We start from the raw sequence: 21626 nt of genomic DNA on the forward strand, positions 1-21626 counted from the left end.
TGCCTGAATTCTCAATTCTACCCCTCCAAAACCTCTTTTTTCTCTACACATAAATATGCTCATCTGTCTCTAGCTCTGTCTCATCTTAGAGCTAAAACAAACACCCTCTCATCAACATACACCCCTTTTTAGCTACCGTCCCTCTTGCCCTGCACAACATTCTCTCACCACTCGACCCACTTGAACCCGCCTCTGCCTACACCGCTGCCCTGGGGTTGCTTTTGCTACTGTCACTAGAGGCCAGGACACACTCTGCAGGCTTTGTGTTTCCACCTGTGACATCATCCTCTACCTGTTCTGCCCTTGGGCCATATCCTCCATGGGGTCCTTCTACCCAGCAACCACCTCCATTCAGTTATCCCCCAGGCACCCCAAATAACAGATGGGACTCTGAAACTGCCCCAAACATGTTCCTCCTCATCATGGCCTCCTTCTCCTTCTCCTCCTCCACCACCCAGACACCTAACCCAGAGATTCTCCCTCCTAAATCTTACAGATCCCGCCTCTGCTCTTCACTCCCACCGGCCTTCATCATTCCGCACCCGGATTATAACATTAACCTTCTAACTGGTCTTCCTGCTCCTGCTTGAGTCTCTGCCCTGTTCAATCCCTTCTCAATTCTGATTCTCAAATCTGATGTCTCTACAACATTTGCCTACTTAAGCTCTCCCAGTACCTCCCCATCACCTCCTGGTTAAATTCCACATGCTCTGGACCCTGCTGCTTTCTCCAAACTTACCTCTTGCTTTTCCACCAGAAAATACCTACTCTTTGTGTCCGCGCTATGTTTACGGTACCTCTGTGCTTTTTATGCATTCTGTTACTACCTCCTCCACTGTCTGAAGCCAGCAGTCCCTCAATGTCCAGGTTGATTGCCTCTGCTTCCTCTAGAAAAGCTACCCTGACTACCACCATGCCTGCCCTTTTGCATACCTCTGTCGTGTTCCTAAGAATAAGCCCTGTCCTCTAAGCAGTTAACAGTTTTATTATCATGTTTTAGGAATGGGCTTAACAGACCTCTAGCTCTTCTAACTATTCTCTATCAGAAAAGAAGCTTCAGTTAAGTTACATTTTAGTATAATCCCTCATTTAACTGGTTTATACCCACAGTCCTGGAGAGCATCCACTAAATCATTCATCACAAACATTTTATTTTCAAGTTTCAATGCTTAAAATTAGACAGGCTATGATGCCTTAATGAGACTTATTTTCAAGGCTGAGGTAAGCATTTGTTAACATTTACTTTCAAAATGTTTAAAATCCCTGCGGAAATGCTTTCTGCCCTAGAATGTTTATGGCCTTGGCTGTTCTTCTGGCCATGCATGAAATTACAACCCTCTTTCTACTTCCCATAGAGATTTCTTACCAAACAGAAATGAGACATCCTTGTATTTAGGCACATTTACCGATTAGCCTCCTCAGGCATTGTAAAGAAGCACGGTTAGCCCTGCCCACTCCTAAAATCACTAGGTATAATAGACAACATGGTATAATAGGGTATATCATCTGGAAATGTTTTCAGAAAAAGAGTTAAATAGGGATACTAGGTATAATAGACAACATGGAATATCTGCACCGTTCCGTACCCGAGAGCATCAGGTAGGTCACAGCAGGCAAGAGTTGAGCCCTAGAATCAAACAACTGAGGTTGGAATTTTAGCTGCTAATTCTGGTCAGGTGTCTTAGCTTCTTGGAACCCAGTTTCCTCTTCTATAACGTGAACAAAAAAGTGGTATGTATGTCCTAAGATTTTTATAAGAATTAAATTCTATACTATATTAGAACAAAAGATATTTAGAATGCCTTAGCACTTTACACAGTATTTGCTCTTGAAATTGAATTTGCTTTACACAGTATTTGAAATTACCAGCACTGCCAAAAAGGGTAATCTTAAATGCTCTGCTGTCCAATACTTATCAAAATTTTAGACCAAAGAATTGACATTTATGAAAGACTGCCTAAAATCTATGTAGTCCATCCATTTCTTCAGATCACTTAGTCTCAATTCTGGCTATGCATCAGAGTAACATACAGAGATTTAAAAAAAAAAAAAAAAAAGATAAAAGCACACCCCAGGGCTCCACCACACTCCTGAGATTCTAATCCAATGGTCCAAATGTTTCTGTTACACAGGAGCCAGGCTGAAAGCCAAAGCTTGAGGAACACTGCCTTGGGTAAGGCCCAGTTGCCACTGAGCTGTCCACCTGTACTATGTTGGCTCTCTTTGGAACTGTGTTCACTGAACTGAGCTTGGAGACAGGCCACCTGCCTACTACCTTGAGTAACCTTACACATTAACTACCTTCTACAAAGTCATCTTTGAGGATCCAGGGAGGAAAGTTCTCTTGGGTCTTAGTTCCAGCCATGGTTCTGCTTTAATCTTATAAATAGTCATATAAGTGACAGTGTTTCTCCTCCTTACCTTGGCTGCTAGCAAGTTCATAACTCTGGCAAGTGAGGTGGACCTTAACACCTGTATTTTACTTTGTTCTTCCTTCTCTTCACCCTAGAATTCCCTTATTTTTCTTGTTTTGTAATATAGTTGTTTTTGTAAGTCATCTTAAGGCTTTTTTGGTAACAAGATAGAAGACAAAATTGATCACAGAACACATAACCCTGCTGCATGACTGCTGATTTGCTCTTAGACTCTCCATCTGAGCATGAGCCCATGGGAGGCAAGCATCAGGTCACTTCATTGGTTCCCAGCACCTTAGCATAACATGTGTTGTAGGTGTTCAGTAAGTGCTTAGGTTTTCTCTCCCCTCTATCAAATAGCATTGCATACCTTAGCCACTCAAATTTATTTAGTTAATCCACGAAATAGGATTTCTTGAATATAGAGCTGAAGATCAGCAATGCTAATAATGCCGAGGGTATAGTTTGTTCTCTATTGTCTTTTATTGCCAGTAAGAGCTATGGTTATGAGACCAAGCTTTTGTGAACTAGTCTAAGAACCTCAGCAGCATCTACTTCAATGAGAACACAACCAACTGATAAACACACTGTAAGTGATGGATACTGAGGAGACAGATACAACAGAAGCATCGATCTTTCGTGTGTTAACTGATATATCAAATTTTCAACCTACCTAGCTGAATCTTATTGAAACAGGTTATCCATACCTGTCAGATCATTATTATCCCAGTGGCGCCGCTGCTCCGCCAGCTTTTGCATTCGTGTTTTCACGGAGGAGCCCGCAGCGGCTTCCAGTCTTGAGCCGAGCCCTCGCCTCACGCCTGGCACGGGTGCCGGGACAGCCTCCGCATCGCTGGCAGGAGCAGGTGCTTGCGGCTGCGCCTGAGGAGGCGGAGGACTTGGAGGACGGCGTTTGGCCGAAGCTGACGCAGCCGGTGTTTCATTTTCCAAGTCAGAAACTTCTACTTCGGTGTTGTCAGAGCAGTGCTTTTTGGATGGTGATGGTTTTGTACCAGATTTCTCTAGATTAAAAAAGACACCCCCACACACACAAAAAAAGTTCAAAATTCCGTAATTTCTCATAGCCTGAAAAACTAGCAGTAGGTACTTAACAAATTATTAAAACATGATGCTTCTCTATTCGCTTTAAATGATTTTCCTTATAACAAGAAATATGTAAAATTCTACCTTCAGTAACTTAGGAATCTGATGAGAGATTTCTTTTTAAGCAAACATATAATTTATGGTTTAAAACATCCAAATGAGAAGATATTCAAATAATATGCTCAAGATATAGGCCTAATACTTTATGTAGTCTTAAGACACTAGGAAATAAAAAAAGTGCGTACACATAGAACAAATGCTTTGAGTGATTTTGAAGATCACACAGCCCAATCACCGCATTTTTAGGTAAGGAAAACCAAGCCCAGAGCAATTACATTACCTGCCTAAAATGACAGAGCTAAGGGTAGAAACAGGCTTTCTGTTTTTAAAACAATCTTTTATGAACAATAATAAGCAAGGTTAGAAGAGAACCTGGCTTGAGGTTTAGGAAAGGCAGGGAACCAAAACAGCCACGGAATTATCTGGTTAATACCAAGCCATGTGCAACCATGTGCACATGTGCAATACCAACCATGTGCAAAGCCATTGGCACAAATGTTTTCATATTTTCATCACATTTCACTTTTTTTTTTTAAGATTTTATTTATTTATTTGAGAGAGAGTGAAAGTGATCACAGAGGCAGAGGGAGAAGCAGACTCGCTGCTGAGCGGAGAGCCCGACACGGGGCTCGATCCCAGGACCCTGGGATCATGACCCGAGCCTAAGGCAGACGCTTAACCGACTGAGCCACCCAGGCGCCCCAACATTTCACATTTCAAACTGCCATGGACACCTATAAGATAAATTAAAAAGTCCTAAAATAAAAAGGAGCTACCCAAACATAAGGTATATTATTTCTACCCAAGAATGAATTTTAATATATCTCCTGGGAAATTAACATTTTAGGATATAGGAATGTAAATTACATGAGGCCAGTTTCCCTGGTGGTCTGACCCAGTGTTCTCGCTCTGGCAGTACCCAAAGTTCTGTTAAGTGGGAGCCATGATTGCCCTCATAGACATCAATCTAATCAAATAGACATTATGAAACTTTCTCATCTTCTGTAACTCACTTATAGATCTCTTTTCTATTAACTCATCTAATAAGTTTTTGAAAGTATTCCAATTTTAACATGCATCACCATCTGGAAATACAGAATTCTTTAAGTTTATAGTTCTCATATAAAACAGTAAATATTTCCACTGCAAAATCAAAACATAGCTGCAAGCACTAGTTTTAAAGTACACAGTAATCAACATTTCATTGTATAAACCTGTGTCACAACAAAAACAGGAAAAGATTCTGAACTGGATCTAAGCCTCTATTTTCCTGACCAAATACCATATGTATATAATATATATACCACATATGCAATATATATGCCATGTATCTCTGATATATATACCACATATGTATAATATATATATGCCATGTACATGTAATATATATACCACATATATATGTGATGTATATGGTATTCCCTCTCTTCAAAATGTATAAATACATGAAAATAAATTCCCATTCTCTAGTTAGCTTACAAAATAATCGTGAGCCCGCTCCATGCCCTCATCACTTTTGTAATACTGATTTTACCTTCTGTGATGCTCTCTTTCTATATGCATTTTTAAATCTATGCTAAGGAAAATTATAATCTCCAGACTCTTCCACACTCCAGGAAAAGATTAAGGTGGCAACTTACTGATACAGGCTAGGGATGCCAGGATTTACGAAAGAATAAGATAAGTTTCTAGGTGAGTTTAGGTTTGTTTGTGTATATTTATTTATTTTTGTCTAATTCACCAGTTCTTAGATTAACCGCCTATACCTTGAGCCTAGCTCTAGAGAGCTGGTTCAAGAGAGGATGAAAAGGCTCATTAAATTTCAAGCATCTGCAAGCAGGTCTGCCTTTCGTTACCCTGCTCATGCCAGAGACCAACTGAAAACTTGGTGGTCAGCTGTTCCGGCACTGTTGGGGTAGATAAACTCCACACCACCACTGGGCACTGTTCCTCTGCTCCTTTACTTTTCTCCCCTTGGGGGTTTTAAGGATGTCTTTGGGTTGAGAAAAATGAAGTTCGAGCAATTAATTTGAAGTATTTATTAGATATTCTGCTCTGGTCTGGTAGGTCTAGGCCTAATACAATCAGCCTGAACTAGAACAGAAGGCTGATCTTTCCCCCAGAGGCTATTACTACATTTGTCTCCCAAAGACCTGGGTCTTTCTACACACACAGTAAAATGTTTGGGGCTTATCTCCTTTAAAAGATGCAAATTTTGTTTTTCCCCCACAAAGTCTTTTACCTTCACTACCAGGTAAGGGTTGTTGGTTACTTGCTTCTGAAAGCGGCTCTCTGGCCCTCTTGGCGTGAGTCACAGACCTTGCAGCTGCCGCGGGCCTCTCGGCCATCTTTCTCTGGAGGTTCTCTCGCCTGGCACGGGTTCGTTCCAGCAGTTTCTACATATGTAACACAGCGGCATTAAAACACAAGTCTAGTCAAAAGTTCACAAAACCTGAGGTACCTTCTAAAATCACCAGTTGCCAGGTAGGGTAACAAATACATTTCAAAAGTGAAATCCTATGTAATTTAAGTCAAAATTTACCAAATAAGCACCCCAAAGTCAAAACTACTACAGATGCAACAAGAATAAAATGTGTAAAGTTGGTTGTATGAGATTTAAAATGGCCAGAAGTTTTTTCTGCTTCCATCCAAAGGTAGAATCTATTTTCACAGCCTTGCATTGGGCTGGCCTTATGATTTACCTTGACCGACAGAATGAGGCAGAGGTGATACTGTGTGACTTTCGACCCTGGGCCTCAAAGGTCTTAACAGTTTCTCTTCTCATTCTCTTGGAACACTGCCACCAGGTGTAGAAGCCCAGGTCAAGTGTGCTAGAGACACCTGGCCCAGCTGAGAGCTAGCATCAACCACCAGACTTGTGACCATCCAGTCCCAGATCATTTGTCAGATCCCTGCAGCCTCCAGCATGACCCCAGGGGACACCACTGGAAACACAGCCTCGGGTGAGCCCAACACAGATTGCCAAGCCACTGAATCATGAGAAATAATGCGGTGGTTGTTTTAAGCACTTTGGTGGCGACAATAATAGTCTCCCAAAGATGTTCATTTCCTAATCCCGTCAACCTGTGAATCTGTTACTTTACTGGGCAAAAGGGACTTTGCTGATGTGATTAAGGGTCTTGAGATGGAAAGATTATCCTGGATTATCTGGGTGGGCCCAATGTAATCACAATTGTCCTTATGAGACAAAAAGAGTCAGGAAGGTCAGAGATGTGACAACAGAAGCAGAGCTTGGAGTGATGGGATTGGTGGCTCTGAAGATGGAGGAAGGGGCCACATGTCAAAAAATGCAGGCGGCCTCCAAAAGCTAGAAAAGGTGAGGAAACAGTCTCCTCTAGAGCCTTCAGAAGGAACACAATCCTGCCAACACCTTGATCTTAATCCAGTAAAATCCACCAGCCTTATGACCTTCAGAAGGTAATAAATATCTGTGATTTTTAAACCACTAAGAGTGTGGTAATTTGTTATAGCAACAAAACTAATACAGCCACTAAGATTTGGTATAATGGTAAATAGCAAGAGATAACACATATTTAGTCCTTTGAAAACATGACATTTCCTAAGATGACAAAAAAAAACCACTAAAAAAAATCCCATGTTTTATTTAACTCAATATCAATATATACTAAAATGATTTTAAGTTGGTATCTTAACCATTCCATAAACTCATGACTACTCTGTTCTTACCCTGAATCAACTAATGCTTCTATTCAAATAAGCGTAGTAGAACAAACACAAAACCCTGTAAAACAATTCTTTTTCTTTCAAAAGTACACAACTAAAGGAGGCATGCAAATTATTGGTTGGAGTTTCTTTGCCCTGCACACACAGATACAGTATTAGTGAAGACTAAGGAATTGCACTCCCATTTGACTTTTTTAATTTCCTTAATTAAAATAGAATAATTATTCTTTAAAATTCCTCTGAGTATGCAAAAGAAACATGAACTAAATTTGGAAGGTACAACTCTCCAATTTTCTTAGGAATGATTTCCTCACTATAAGAAGTGAGGCTAAATCTAAATGCCATGTCACTGAAAGAGTTAATTTATGAACCAAATGCCTCCCAAGACACAAGACCTTCAACCTTTAAATAAAGTCTTCAAACTCAAAAGTGATACATAAATTCATATATATCTAATTTCCCCATGATAAAATATATCACTCCCCAGATACACAACTAGACTAATTTTATTCATTCATGGACATGCCCACATTCCATTCTGGTCAGTTAGAATACTTGTGAGTCAGTGTATCTTCAGTTACTATGAGCAAGAGGTCGGTTACAAAAGAATGTGGCTTTGCCATTCAAACATACACAAGTACTCTATTGTCTATATTAGATTCAAAGATTTCAAAATTTAAAAAAAAATTGAAACAGATAAGCAAAAGTTCCCTAGTCTATAAAATAAGAACTAAAGATTAATTTAAAAGAAATTATATATCTAAGGAACATAAACTCAACAGTTCAATAAATCTAAGTCTCTACAAAAATGCATCAGGAATTCAAGGGTTCTTTATAAGGTACATTCCTTCAAATATCACACCTCCTTCTTTAAATAATAGAGGCATAAAAAAAAACTACAATAACGTAACTGGGAAATAAGACATTCCACATGGATGAATCTAAAATAAATGAAGCTTTAGTCCTTAAGCAATTTCTGCCACATACACACCTGAAATCATTTCTGATAGAAATCTTTCTACGAGGTATTACTGATTTCCCTACCTTCTTAAACAAAGTACACTCAATATAAATTATTATTTTCAATATGCTCTAGCAGCATTCTTTCCCAGGTCAATACAGAGAGTTTCATTTAATTCTCAAAAATAAGAGAAACTCCATTCAAAACAATAACAGCATGTTTATTTATTGCACAAGAGAAGATGTTTTACAGACTATTTTAATTGTGGCTTTTTTAAGGATCCTACACAGAAAGCTCTAACTTAAGGCACACCTAGCTCTGGGGTGCCCTATGACATTCTCAGTCTCAGACTCTCTCTCTCAAATAAATAAAATCTTTAAAAAAGATTAAAAATAAAAAGAAAGAAATGGCAAGGCAAGATTCAAAAATCAGGCTCCAGAGTTTGGGCTCTTAATCAGTTTGCTATAAACTGTCTTTTAAATGGCTCAGTCCGTTAAGCATCGGACTCTTGATCTCAGTTCAAGGTCATGAGTTCAAGCCCTGCATTGGGCTTCACACCAAACTGTTTTTTGACTAAATCCAATTGTTCTTTTTAAGAACTTTTTGTCAGGAGAACTAACTTCATATTAACATAACTTTTTAAATGTTATCAGCTGATCATAATAATAAACATCTGCCTTAACTTGCTTGTTTGTCCATGAATCAAGATGGCTTTTTTATTTCTGGTTGGTCCAGGAAGAATATAGAAAGACACTGCCCTGTGGACCTTGTCTAGATCCTTATTCAAACAAATTGCAAAAACATGAGACACTTAAGGAAATCTGAACATTGACAGAATATTTGATGATATTAAGAAATTGCTCTTAAATTCTTAGGTGTGATAACAGCACTATGATTTTTTTCAAGTGCTTAATGATAAATACTGAAATTATATGATCTCTACAATTTGCTTCCAAATAATTCAGTGGGAGGGATTGGAGGGGAATACAGTGAAACAATATGGCCACATGTTGTTGCTGGGTGATGAGTCCATGAGGAGTTGTTATACTTGAGAATTTGAAATTTTCTACAATAAAGGAAAGAACATGGCAAAAATGTTCTAACAGTTACTGTTGTATATAATTATTTGTTTGTAAAGTAATTTGCACCAAATGGCTCTTTTCTTTATTATTTCAGCAGAATGTTATTGGATGTGCTTGATGTTAGGGAAACATCTCTCTGAATACGAAAGAACAGGCCTGCATTCATAAAGCTGACAATCTGGCAGAAAGTATATTCAACAAGTAAATGCAAGTGAGAGGAGCACTGTGAAAGGTGATCCGCCCTCTGAGGAAGGGAAATCAGAGTGTGAGCTGGTGGTTAAATCAGTTTGCCAAGCAGCAGGGGCAGGGAGAGAAGAGTGTGCCAGAAAACACCAGTGTCAGCAGGAGGAGAAGCAATGCACAACAGCCTCGTTTGAGGAAGAGAGTGTAGGATGGTTGTAGCTTTCTCAACTGGAGTTACCAAGAGAATTAGCCCTAATGCCCTGACATTAATGTAATGAATTAACATCTCTGCTATGCTTGTAGGATGGCATGGTTATGAATCACCTCTGGGAAAATTAACAAAATAGTCTCTCAAATCATTTTCTGTGGTTCTGATAAGGAACTCTGGTTGAGAAAATCACTTTATTTTCAGTCCTTTAAGACAAAGAACTGTACCAGTCCACTTCCGTGTGCAAAAATGTTATGAATGCTATAATTAAGCACCTGGTCATTGGAACCAATTCAAATAGTTCACTCATTACCAATTAAGGAAAAGATGTCAAAGCCGTTTATTCCAACTGCAACCGATCTAACTTTTTATAATGTAAACCGTACATGTTTCTGAGCACACTGTAAAGCGAAAGCTTTCTTTCAAACAAAAGTTTCTTTCAGCTGAGATTTGTACTAGCTTCGGAATGGTATTTTCAAGTAAAATGAAATACAATTTTCAGCCAACTTTCAAAATGCTTTGTTCCTGTCAGCCACTTAGGAGAATAAAAAGAACATTTGGGACACATAGGGCTAATGTTTTAAGGACTCTTATCCTAGCTTAGTAACATGAAATATCCTTTTTAACTTCAAAGTATGTGTAAAATATTTGGTGCACGATCACCCCTATTCCTTAAAGCTAATACAAAAATGTGTTCTGGGTTTTCTGTCAGAATCCTTAAGTAAGGTTAACAAATTAATGTTTTCCCCTAAAAGATTGAGAATTTGAAACAAAAATAAATAGTCTTATGTTTGAATACAAGTAAACTGTAACTGCTGAAACTTTTAGCATCTTAAACTTATGGAATTGTAACTACATCTCCCAAAAAAGAGTAGAAACGTATTGCGGTCCTGCAGTGGGAGCTCAGGGAGGAAAGTCTCCATAGCATTTAAGTTTTTGAATCTAGTGTAGAGACATTTTTAGGCCCACTTTGCAACAACTCAAGAAATAACAGTTTGAAACTTGCACAACAACCTAAAGAAACAGGAACTGTCCTGGAAGAAAAGGAAGTGGACAACTGACAACACGAAAACTCCTGAGTATGTCCATGTACATTCTCAACAAGACTGCCCAAGGATAGAGAAATAATTGACACAATGACGCAATTAATCCACATTCAATTTCCAAAGGACAAAAGACAAGCATTGCTGTAATGTTATGCTCCATAAACACACACAAAGAGGTTTACTATTTCTTTACTCTGCTTCTTTAAATTGTCGGCTTTTAATTTTGTTTGTATATATTCGGCTAGCACTGTTTCCTTTCCATTCAAGTGTCAATCCCGGGGATGAAACTTCTTCCCTACTTAACTGAGTAATCAAATCTGAAGAAACCATTGACTCTGTAGGAACGGATGCAATGGTTTCGGGTATTGGCTTATTTTAACGTTTTGCTGTCATTTCGTTAACAGCATCTTTTAAATGCATAGCATTCTGCGGGCCGCATGAACCCCGCAAATCACATTCCATTTGCAGGCGGCGGCTGCACACAGCACTGAGTCATTCAAGCACCCGACTCCACCCTACCCCTTATCCCCGCTTTCACTTCCAGCAGGATCAGTTCCGCCAGGCCCCAACCTCCCCCTCGGAAAGGACAGGGCTCCACTACAGAGGGGCGTTACAGTAATCGGGGCTGACAGCAGGCTTTTCGCTACCGCCCTTTAGGACAGACTCAAAACTTTCCTCCCTGAGCTCCCACTGCAGGACCGCAATACGTAAGCAGCGGACCCACCGCAGCCGCGGAGCCGGCTGCGTCCTCCCCCCACCCCCTTCTCCCCTACGGCTCTCCCAGGCGGACCCCCCGCACCCACACGCTGCGCAGGCGCGCGCACGCGCCCTCCGCCCGGTGGGCCCAGAGGTCGACGGAAGGTGGGAAAGGTTAGGGTAGGGGCCGACAGTGGCGATGGCAGGCTGCGCCCGCAAGTTTTCTCACCTCGGTAAACGGGTCCATCGCCCCGGACTTCGCGTGTCGATTGCAAGACGACGGAAACGGTGGTTCAAATTCAGAAAAAGAAAAGAAGTGAGTTTCGGTTCAGTGTGTCACTTGGAGAAAACCAGAAGGCCGGGGCGGGGAGGACTCTCCCAAACTACTCGCCTCTACCCCTCAGCCTCCAGTATCAGATTCGGCCTCCTGCGGCCGTTCAAATTTGAATTTCAGCGCCTGTACAGCGCGCCTGCGCGCGGGGCGGAGCGGGACACGCCTCTGCCCGCCCCGGCTCTCGGTCACGTGGCCGTGCCGGGCCGCGGTGGTTCCCCTGGGTAGCTGGCCTCCTGTCGGTCACACCCCAGCTCCGGAGGCCGGGATGCGGCGGAGGTGCGGCGCTCCCGGCGCTCCAGGCGCCTCGGGGCCCGAAGCCCCACCCCAGCGCTCGCCTGTTTAAGCTGATCCCTTGGAACCTTACCGCCTTCCGTCATTCCTTAATACAGGATTAACAGCCCTTGTGTTTGAAATCCCACTGGCCTGGTGGCTTCTGTAGCTTTCCGCCCGCCCCTGCGTCGCCCTAATGGGGACTGCGGGCTTGACCCTCACGAGGGGCTTCTCTAGTGTGGGTCCCCGGATAATTGGGGCTAATGACCCACCTCGGGCGCTAGATACCTTTCTCATTGGGAAGATAAGGCTATAACCTTAACAGACTGTGTGAAAAGTTCATACACAAAACTCCTGTGGTGCCTTTCTATTTTAAATCCCATCCAAATTTATACAGTGTTAGAGCTGGAAAGATTAAGAAGCCATCCACCTTGATGCTTTTACAGCCGAGAGCGGGGAGACCCTGAGACAAATAACTCTTGTCCAGGAGAAATGAAAATTCCATTCTCAGCTCATGGTCCTCTTTCCATCACGAGATCAGCTGTGTCTCACGATTGTTCTTTACAGATTACTCAGAATTGTAAAATACATTATGTAATTACTGTATCAGATTCCTTTCTTCAGCAGGTGTGTGCTAGGGCTTGTAGAGACAACAGTTCTTGACTTGTTCAGCTGAAAAGCAACACCATGTAGATTAAGGAGTGACTGCCTAACGGCTGAACAAACCAAAACTATTTCTCCCAAGTAAGATGTTTTGGTATATTTAATAACCTTTCCATCCTAGCATTCAGTAGACATTACAAAAAGTATTTCACTAATAATATCTTTAATTTGAATTTTGATGCTATAGGTTGTAATAAAAAGAATTCTGAGTGTGGAGTAGGAAGAAATTGCTTGGGATTTTGGCTCCACAAGGACCGTGTGACCTTAGGCAAATCATTTAATCCACTATTTTTAAAACCTTTTGAAAATATAGTTAAAGCTGACCCTCTACCTAGAAAAACGCCCATTTAATCATAAAGTATTTGACACAGAATTTCATGAAGTTCATAGTCACCAAGTTAGCAACTTATGGTTTGACTTCTCTGGATTTTAGTTTACTCATCTATAAAACAGGAACCATCAACTGCCCTGCATTCTTCAGAGTTGTTAGGAGGATCAGATGAAAAACTGAAACAGAACCAGAAGTATTCTGTAATAAGCCACTACTCAAGTGTTTGGTGTATCAAATTATTAATATTTAACTCAAAATATGCTACTTATGAACCAAAGAGGAAACGATGTTTGCATTTTTTTCACTGCTAGACAGGAAAGGTGTGTGTATGTGTGTTGGAGGGGAGCGAGGAGAGTGTTTTAAACAGCACTGGAAAATAAGTCGTTAGAAATTTATGTAGTCAGTGTGCCTTCCCACTTTGGCTTCTGTGAGCCTTAGATTCTTTATAACCAGGTTCTAGTCAAGACTAAAAGAGATACATAAAGCACATAGTGCAGTATAACTACTCCAAATATTTAGTTTATCTTCTTTCATAATCCCCTTATGTCTTTGGTCTTCACACTGATAATGATGACGGTGAAGATGATAGCAACTGCCAAAACAGTAGCTACAATATGTTAAACACCTCCCAGCTGCCAGAAACTGTGCTAGATACTCAAGTCTACTCTTCCTGGAGTACAGCCATTGTCACCCTAACATGTCTCCTTTTCTCCATTCTTACCCCTGGTACTTCATTCTTCAGTTTATAAACTGGAATTAACTTTTCTCCTTTTAAAACTTGTATTATATTTCCAGTTTACAAAAAAGTAATGAATAAAACATGACCATGTACACACCACCTAGCTTAAAGAGATATATAATTTTATACTTGAAGTCTCCTGTGTGTCCCTTCTTAATTCCATTCACCTTCTGCTCCCCAGGGGTAAAACTATCCTGATTTTAATGTTTATCATCCCCATGAAATTTATGTACTTTCATTACATCTACATATATATCCCTAACAATGTGTTGTGATCTACATAAAATTTCTTTACTATATGTATCTTTCCGCAATTGTTTATTTTTCTGCTCCATATTCTTTTCATGAGATTCATCCTCACTAATAGCTGTATTTCCTTCATTTTCAGGGCTATATTATATTGTATGAATATACTTGCAATTTATGTATCTACTATCCTGTTAATGGATGTTTAGCTCATTAACAATATTTCATTCCAAAGATTCCGTGATACTATAAATTTTTTTATGTCTCCTTTATACACATGCAAAATTTTATCTACAGTAATGTACCTAGGAATTACTTTGATAAATATATTTCAATATTATAGCCAGATATTAAAAATAAATTTAATCTTCAAAATGATTGTCACAATTTTTACTTCAGTCAGCAGTACATGAGCATGCCTGCTACTTCAGGGCCTCCCTAACACGTGGATACTTTATTTAGATTTTGCCATTCCTGTCTGGGTGCACTTCTCTTACTCCTGAACTTGAGCATTACTTTCATGTGATTATTGGTCTTTCAGTTTTCCTTTTCTGCGAATTTCAACTCTATATGCTTCGCCTATTTTTCCATGCAGTTACTTAGTTTTTTCTTATTGATTCATAGGCTTTTTGTTGTTTGTTTAGTATTTTCTGGAAAAATAACTATTTTTAGCTTGTAATTATCTTTTCTTAGTTTATGGTTTATCTTTTCACCTTAGGATGTCTTGGATGTAGAGAAATGTTTAATATTAATGTAATTAGATATATGTATATTTTCCTTTAGGAATTGTGCTTTTTAAGTTTCAAGAAATCTTTCCCTACTCTGAGGTTATAAAGATGTTCTCCCATATTTTCTACTAAAATGTATTGTTTTCATCATTTTGTCTTTAAATTATCTGGTTTGATTTTTTTTTTATTTGGATAACCAAATGTCTGAGCAGCACTTTTTTGTCCATTCTTTCCCCACTGACCTGTAATGCCACTTTTGTAATATATCAACTTTTTATGTATATGGAGGTCTATTTTGGAGCTCTTTATTCTATTCTAGTGGTTCGTTTGTCTATTCTCCCAATATTAAACTGTCTTAATTATAAGTATTGATACCTGGTAGGCAAGTTAAAAATTAAATTGACTTGGCTAATTGACTTGGCTCATTTGGCTCCCTGTTTTTACAATTTACGGTCAGATTGTCAAACTACACAAGAAAAAAAATCCTCTTGAGATTTTTATTGGAATTGTACTAAATTTATCACATAATTTGGAGAGAATTGATGTCTTTGTGACATTGAGCCTTTCCATTTGTGAACATGGTAGATCTTCATTAATTTAGGCCTACTTCAGTATTTTCCAAAAATGTTTATAATGTGCTTCCCTACAAATCTTTAAACTGATTTATTCCTTTGTACTTTTGTTGTTGTTGCTACTTTTTACATATGATATCTTTTTATTTATTTTTAAATCATCACTGGTATGTAGGAACATAATTGATTATTGTAAACCTACTCAACTATCTTACTAGTTTTGGTAATTTATTTATAGAGAAGGATCTTTTTAAAATGTAAATTAAGCAGTGTCAATTCCTTATTCAGAGCTAGTTCATGTCTTTAATTGCAATTAGAATAATTTCCAAATTCTTTATCATATCTACAAGGCCCTAAATGATCTGGACTCTGTTTTCCTCTACAGTACTCTCCCTTTTTTTCACTAGGCTCCAGCCTCATAGGCTTTTTTTCTGGACAAAAAAAGACTAAATTCCTTTTTTCTTCAAGCATTTTCCACCTCCTAGATGCTTCTCCTCTAGATCTACCCATGTCTGGCTCCTCATTAATTGAGTGTGAGCTGGAACATACTACCTCCTCAAAGAAGACTTCCCTGTTTGGGTGGCCACACCCTTCCTCTCTGCCCCCTCTCCCAGTCACTTTCCATCCTATTACGCTGATTTATTTTCTTCATTGCATTTACCACTTATGTGGAATTTTTTTTTTTTAAGATTTTATTTATTCATTTGTCAGGGAGAAAGAGAGGGAGAGCACAAGCAGGGGGAGCGGCAGGCAGAGGGAGAAGCAGGCTCCCCGCTGAGCAGGGAGCCCCACGTGGGACTTGATCCCCGGACCCTGGGATCGTGACCTGAGCCCAAGGCAGACGCTCAACCGACTGAGCCACCCAGGCGTCCCTATGTGGAATTAGTTTTGTTATGTATTTATGTTTATTATCTGTCTCTCCTACTAGAGTGTAAGCTATGGAATGGCAAGAACAGGTCTTATTTATAGCTGTAACCCAGCACCTTCTGGGAACATAAGTTCAGTAGAAGTTTATTGAATGAATGAGTATAAAATAAGTATTATTCCTATTTTATTTATTTATTTATTTTTAAAGATTTTATTCATTTATTTGACAGAGAGACAGCGAGAGAGGGAACACAAGCAGGGGGAGTGGGAGAGGGAGAAGCAGGCTTCCCGCGGAGCAGGGAGCCCAATGCGGGGCTCGATCCCAGGACCCTGGGATCATGACCTGAGCTGAAAGCAGATGCTTAACGACTGAGCCACCCAGGCGCCCCAAGTATTATTCCTATTTTAGAGATAGGGAAACTGAGATACAAAGAGGCTAAGTGATCAGACCATCACCTAATAATTTGAACCAGATCTGTCTGACTTCAAATCCTAGACTGTTTATAATTTAGACATTTCAATTAATTTATTTATTTGGATCACCAAAGACACAATAATTATGTAAATGTGCCCTCGAGCTACATCCAAAGGCCTGAAAAATGGCAACCATGCTTTGCTCTTGGAATTGCTTTCTTAAAAAAAAGTTCTTTTTTAACTATTGAAAAGAAATGTATGCTGTAATCACATGATTATTAGTAGTTAGACTATGCAGTTTGGCTTAAATGATGTTAAGATTCTAAAAGTCATTAGAACTATCTTCCCTGTTTTTTAAATGAAAATCGCAACCTCTCAAGTTATTTAGATAAAGACCACAGCTTATTACATTAACTTAAGAATAGAATCAAGGCTATGTAGATTAAAGGTGACACTTATAAATGAGTATTTGCTCTTTCTAAGAGACTTCCTTTTCAACAAAGGAAATAATAATCATATCTTTCACAGATAAAATTGATGGAGGGCTAAAAACAAGCATTGGAAAGCATTTACTCAATAAAGACACTCCAAATGTTATATATTTACAGTTAATTTTTCAAAATACATTCGCACTCATTTCATTCACAAAATAATACAATGATGTAAATATTCTTATTTTTACAGGAAGAGAAAAGGCCAAGGTCTAACCACAAGGCAATGGCAAGAAGGATTAAAGTGAAATTCTCTACTTCAGGTTATCTGGCTGAAGGGCCACTTCTTTTACACATTTATTATAATGAAGAAATAAGAACCATCAAAGAATGTTCTATACATGTTACGGAAAAGGGTTGTTTTATTTGTTACGATCTCTGCTATTAATGGTCCCTAGCATCACATTTTAATGGTTCTTAGCATCAGATTTTTTTCTTTTCTAATTTAATCAATGAAAACGTTTCATATTCCAGAGTGAGGGAAAACAAATTGTGCTTTCTGAACATACTGTATTGTTCTTAAAACTCAATGTAACTACAGTCATACTATTTTCAAAATCTATACAGCTTTAATTTCCTTTTTACTTTCTCAAGTGGTGAGTAAGGGTATTAAGAGAATTCATATTTAAAGGAGTACAGCAAATCCTTTCATAAAGAGGAACAATTCTTTTATGTACTTATCACACTATAATTTATATATTGATAACTACTTTTTCTACCTAATTTTTTTTTAGAGATATTTTTATTTATTCATTCAAGACACAGAGATAGAGAGAGAACATGAGCAGGGGGAGAAGCAGAGGGAGGGGGAGAAGCAGGCCCCCTGCTGAGCAGGGAGCCCAGTGCGGGGCTGGAGCCCGATGCGGGGCTCAATTCCAGGACGCTGGGATCATGACCTGAGCTGAAGGCAGACGCTTAACCATCTGAGCCACCCAGGCGCCCCATACCTAGATTTTTTTTAAGCTATATTCACAGAGCCTATTTTTAGATGTTTAAAATGATCCATATTAAAGAAAAGCAGATCTTAAATATTACAAAGGAGCAGAAGCCAATGTTCCTTAAACATCAAAGTCTCTCTATTGGATATCAAAAATAAAATCTTCTTAAAATGGATGTCAGAAGAAGATTCATTGTACTCCATTGATGTTTGTCATGAACTTGTTTATCTTCCAAACACTTCAAAAACGTCTCTTCACATACTACTTTTAGACCGTGCTTCTTCTACTCTCTCATTAATGCTTCCAAATTTTGGCATGTGTGACATTCACGTTCACTCCCCACTTCCTTGCTTCTCGGAGTCAGGCACCATCCTGGTCTTTCTCTGCACCATTCAGGCCTGACATGAAACATGCCATCGAGAAATGTTTGCTGATAAACACAGAGACCACAGTCTCCTACACCCTGACCTCACCATTCCTCAAAGCTTCCCACTAGACTGACCTTTTCCTCTCTTCTGCTCAGCCATCACATGTATGGCCATACTTGTATGCTAATCAACATTTGGAAGTGCTCCATCTCTTAAGATTTCAAACCCAAAAACTGGCCTCCTGATTGTAATCTCAAATCCTTACCTCTTCTCCACTGCTGCTCACTCTTGCTAAACCTGCAAGCCCCCCTAACCCTAACCTTCAGTCCATTCTCCTTTCTTAACTTTTGGGCACATTAAAAATGTTATAGCCCGTACTCTAAATTAGCCCTGATCTCCCACCTTGCCGTTTTCTATGAGGCCACGTGCTAAGTAGTTCAATCTATTGTGAAAAGGAGGGTAAGAGAAAAGGGAGTTTAAAAAAAATTTAAGGGGTGCCTGGGTGGCTCAGTCGTTAAGCGTCTGCCTTCGGCTCAGGTCATGATCCCAGGGTCCTGGGATCGAGCCCCGCATCGGGCTCCCTGCTCAGCGGGAAGCCTGCTTCTCCCTCTCCCTCTACAGCTCCCCCTGCTTGTGCTCGCTCTCTCTGTCAAATAAATAAAATTTTAAAAAAATAATAAATAAATAAAAAATAAAAAAAATTTAAGAGCTAGTAAGGATCCTAATTCCGCCCCTTAAAATAGTACAGGAGGAAACAAGAAGATTATGACTAATCTCAGATTTCCAGAACTTATTGGCCCTTTCCAAGTCTCTCCCCCAAACACTGCCCCACTCCTTTATGTCTTACCTGTTCCCTACCCAACCAGTCCCCAAGGGAAACCACTTCAATATCATTTTCCTTGGGCCCTTGTCCTTGTTGCATTTAACTTGCCAATTTCTAACCTATTTTTTTTCTATTTTTCTTGGCTTGCTGAGCATTGAGCTAATTCCATTTCAAATTTATCCCAACTAACTGAATGTTTCATGTTGCTCAGAATCCTTTCATTCTTATCCATTTGAGTCCCTATTAAATTCTCTATCAGTTTCCCATCCCACTCTCTTACACTTCTGCAAATGAGTTTACTACTCACTTTGCTTAATGTTTAATGCCAAGGAGAGTAACTTAATAGAAAACTCTCAATTATTTGCTGTTTCCTGAACATACCCTGCTCTGCTACATCCATGGCTTTCTCACCTTGATCCTGCTATTGAAATGTCCTCATAGCACCTTTGGGTATATCTGTATGAGGCCAGCTGAATATCATGTCTCAAATGGTCACCACCTAGTTCATTTTCCACCTTAGTACTCAATTTGCACCACTTTATTTTGATATGATTTCAGACTTATAGAAAAGTTGCAGAAGTTTTATGGGGCGCCTGGGTGGCTCAGATGGTTGAGCATCTGCCTTCGGCTCAGGTCATGATCCCAGGGTCCTGGGATCCAGCCCCGCATCGGGCTCCTTGCTCCGCGGGAAGCCTGCTTCACCCTCTCCCACTCCCCCTGCTTGTGTTCCCTCTCTCGCTGTCTGTCTGTCAAATAAATAAATAAAAAATCTTAAAAAAAAAAAGAAAAAAGGAAAGTTGCCGAAGTTTTATACATATACACATAGAAAAAAATAGAATTCAGATGTCTTTCAACCAGATTCTTAATATATTAACATTTTACTACATTCGCTTTCTTCTCATTCCCTCTCTTTCTCTCTCTCTCTGTACACATACACAGATACACATATTTACATATATATATGCATAATCTAAAGTATTTAGGGGTAAAAGGGCATCATGTCTGCCAGCTAATCTTAAACAGGTCAGAAAAAAACACACGTATCACACACATATATATATATAGTTGTATAGTTATGTATATATTACTCCGCATATGTGTGTGTATATATATGTATATTTGAGAAAAGGACTTTGTTGGCTCCTTCTCCTTTGCGCCACAACTAAATGGCTAAGAACTCTAAATTCTACCCTGAGCTCTCCTGTCTACCTATACACCCTCCCTGGGTGATTTCATCAGTCCCATTGACTTAAAATACTGTCCTTATACTGATGGCTCCCAGATTTATTTATTTATTTAGCATGATCCAACCACCTATTTGAAATATCGACGTGGACTTCTAACTGGTATATTAAACTTAACATAACCAAAATAGAATTCCCCACTCAACCTGTTTTTCCCTCATCTTCTTCATTTCCACACATAATACTACTATCCACTCAGTTGCTCAAGCCAAAAACCTGGGAGTCATGTTCAATTCCTTTTCCTCTCCTCCCCACATACTCAACCTATTGATCAACTCCTCTAAATATATGCTGGGTTGTCTACTTCTTTTCCTCTCTACAGCTCCTATTCCACTCCTAAGCCATCATCACCCTCACTGGGCCCACTATAAGTCTCCTATCTGGTTTCCCCACTTCCATTCTCACCCTCTTATCTATTGTCCTCAGAACAGTCAGTACAATCTTTAAAAACAAATAAGCCATATTATGTCACTGCCCTGTTTAAAATCAACCAGTGGCTTCTGATTGCATTTCGAATAAAGTCCAAATTCCTTTTGCTGGCCCCCACCTACCCCTGAGATCTTTTCTCCTACCACTTCCCCCAGCTCACTGGACTCCAATCATGCTGACCTTCATGTAGTTCCAGGATCATGTCAAGATCATTGCCATCTCAGGGCTTTTGCATTTACAATCCCCTCCACCTAGAATGCTTGTCTCCCCAACCCCCTACCCCCCACCCAGCCAAATTTACTATGGCTGACTCTTATCCTTCAGATCTCAGCTCAAAAGTCTCTTTGTCAAAGAGGCCTTTTCAGACCCCGCCTAGGACAAGTCACCATCTAGCATACTTCCCTGATTTACTGTACTTCATAGCACCTATGTGTAATTATGCTTTGGTTAACTTGATCCTTGTTTGTTTCTCCCATTTAACATATGTTCTAAGAGAACTGGGACTCTCACCACAGCATCCTTGATGTATGTGCTCAAAGACTGGTTGATGTGTGTACATCATGTTTACATATGTGTGTATGCACTATCAGTAAGTTCTCTGAGGGTAGGTATCATATCTTCTTCATCTTTTTGCCTTGTATATAGGAGGCACTTAACAAATCTGTGGAAGGAGTAAACTAATGCACATCTTGTTCTTTTCAAAATAAAAT

The 21626-nt window shown here is 39.5% G+C and overlaps 2 protein-coding genes across 2 annotated transcripts in view; one reads left to right on the forward strand and one right to left on the reverse strand.

Annotated features, from left to right (window-relative positions):
• The window catches only part of ANLN (anillin actin binding protein), a 49206-nt gene extending 37414 nt beyond the window's left edge, over positions 1–11792 (reverse strand). Inside the window, exons 1-3 of the mRNA XM_032401774.1 lie at positions 11689–11792; positions 5821–5974; positions 3122–3436 (exon numbers count right to left, since the gene is read on the reverse strand). Of these exons, the coding sequence (XP_032257665.1) occupies positions 3122–3436; positions 5821–5974; positions 11689–11706 (487 nt within the window). The 5' untranslated portion in view covers positions 11707–11792. The remainder of the gene's footprint in view (positions 1–3121; positions 3437–5820; positions 5975–11688) is intronic.
• The window catches only part of KIAA0895 (KIAA0895 ortholog), a 62179-nt gene continuing 52211 nt past the window's right edge, over positions 11659–21626 (forward strand). The window contains exons 1-2 of the mRNA XM_032401779.1: positions 11659–11775; positions 17314–17377. Of these exons, the coding sequence (XP_032257670.1) occupies positions 11659–11775; positions 17314–17377 (181 nt within the window). The remainder of the gene's footprint in view (positions 11776–17313; positions 17378–21626) is intronic.

Source organism: Phoca vitulina, unplaced genomic scaffold (genome assembly GCF_004348235.1).
Source record: "Phoca vitulina isolate PV1807 unplaced genomic scaffold, GSC_HSeal_1.0 scaffold4, whole genome shotgun sequence".
NCBI lineage: Eukaryota > Metazoa > Chordata > Mammalia > Carnivora > Phocidae > Phoca > Phoca vitulina.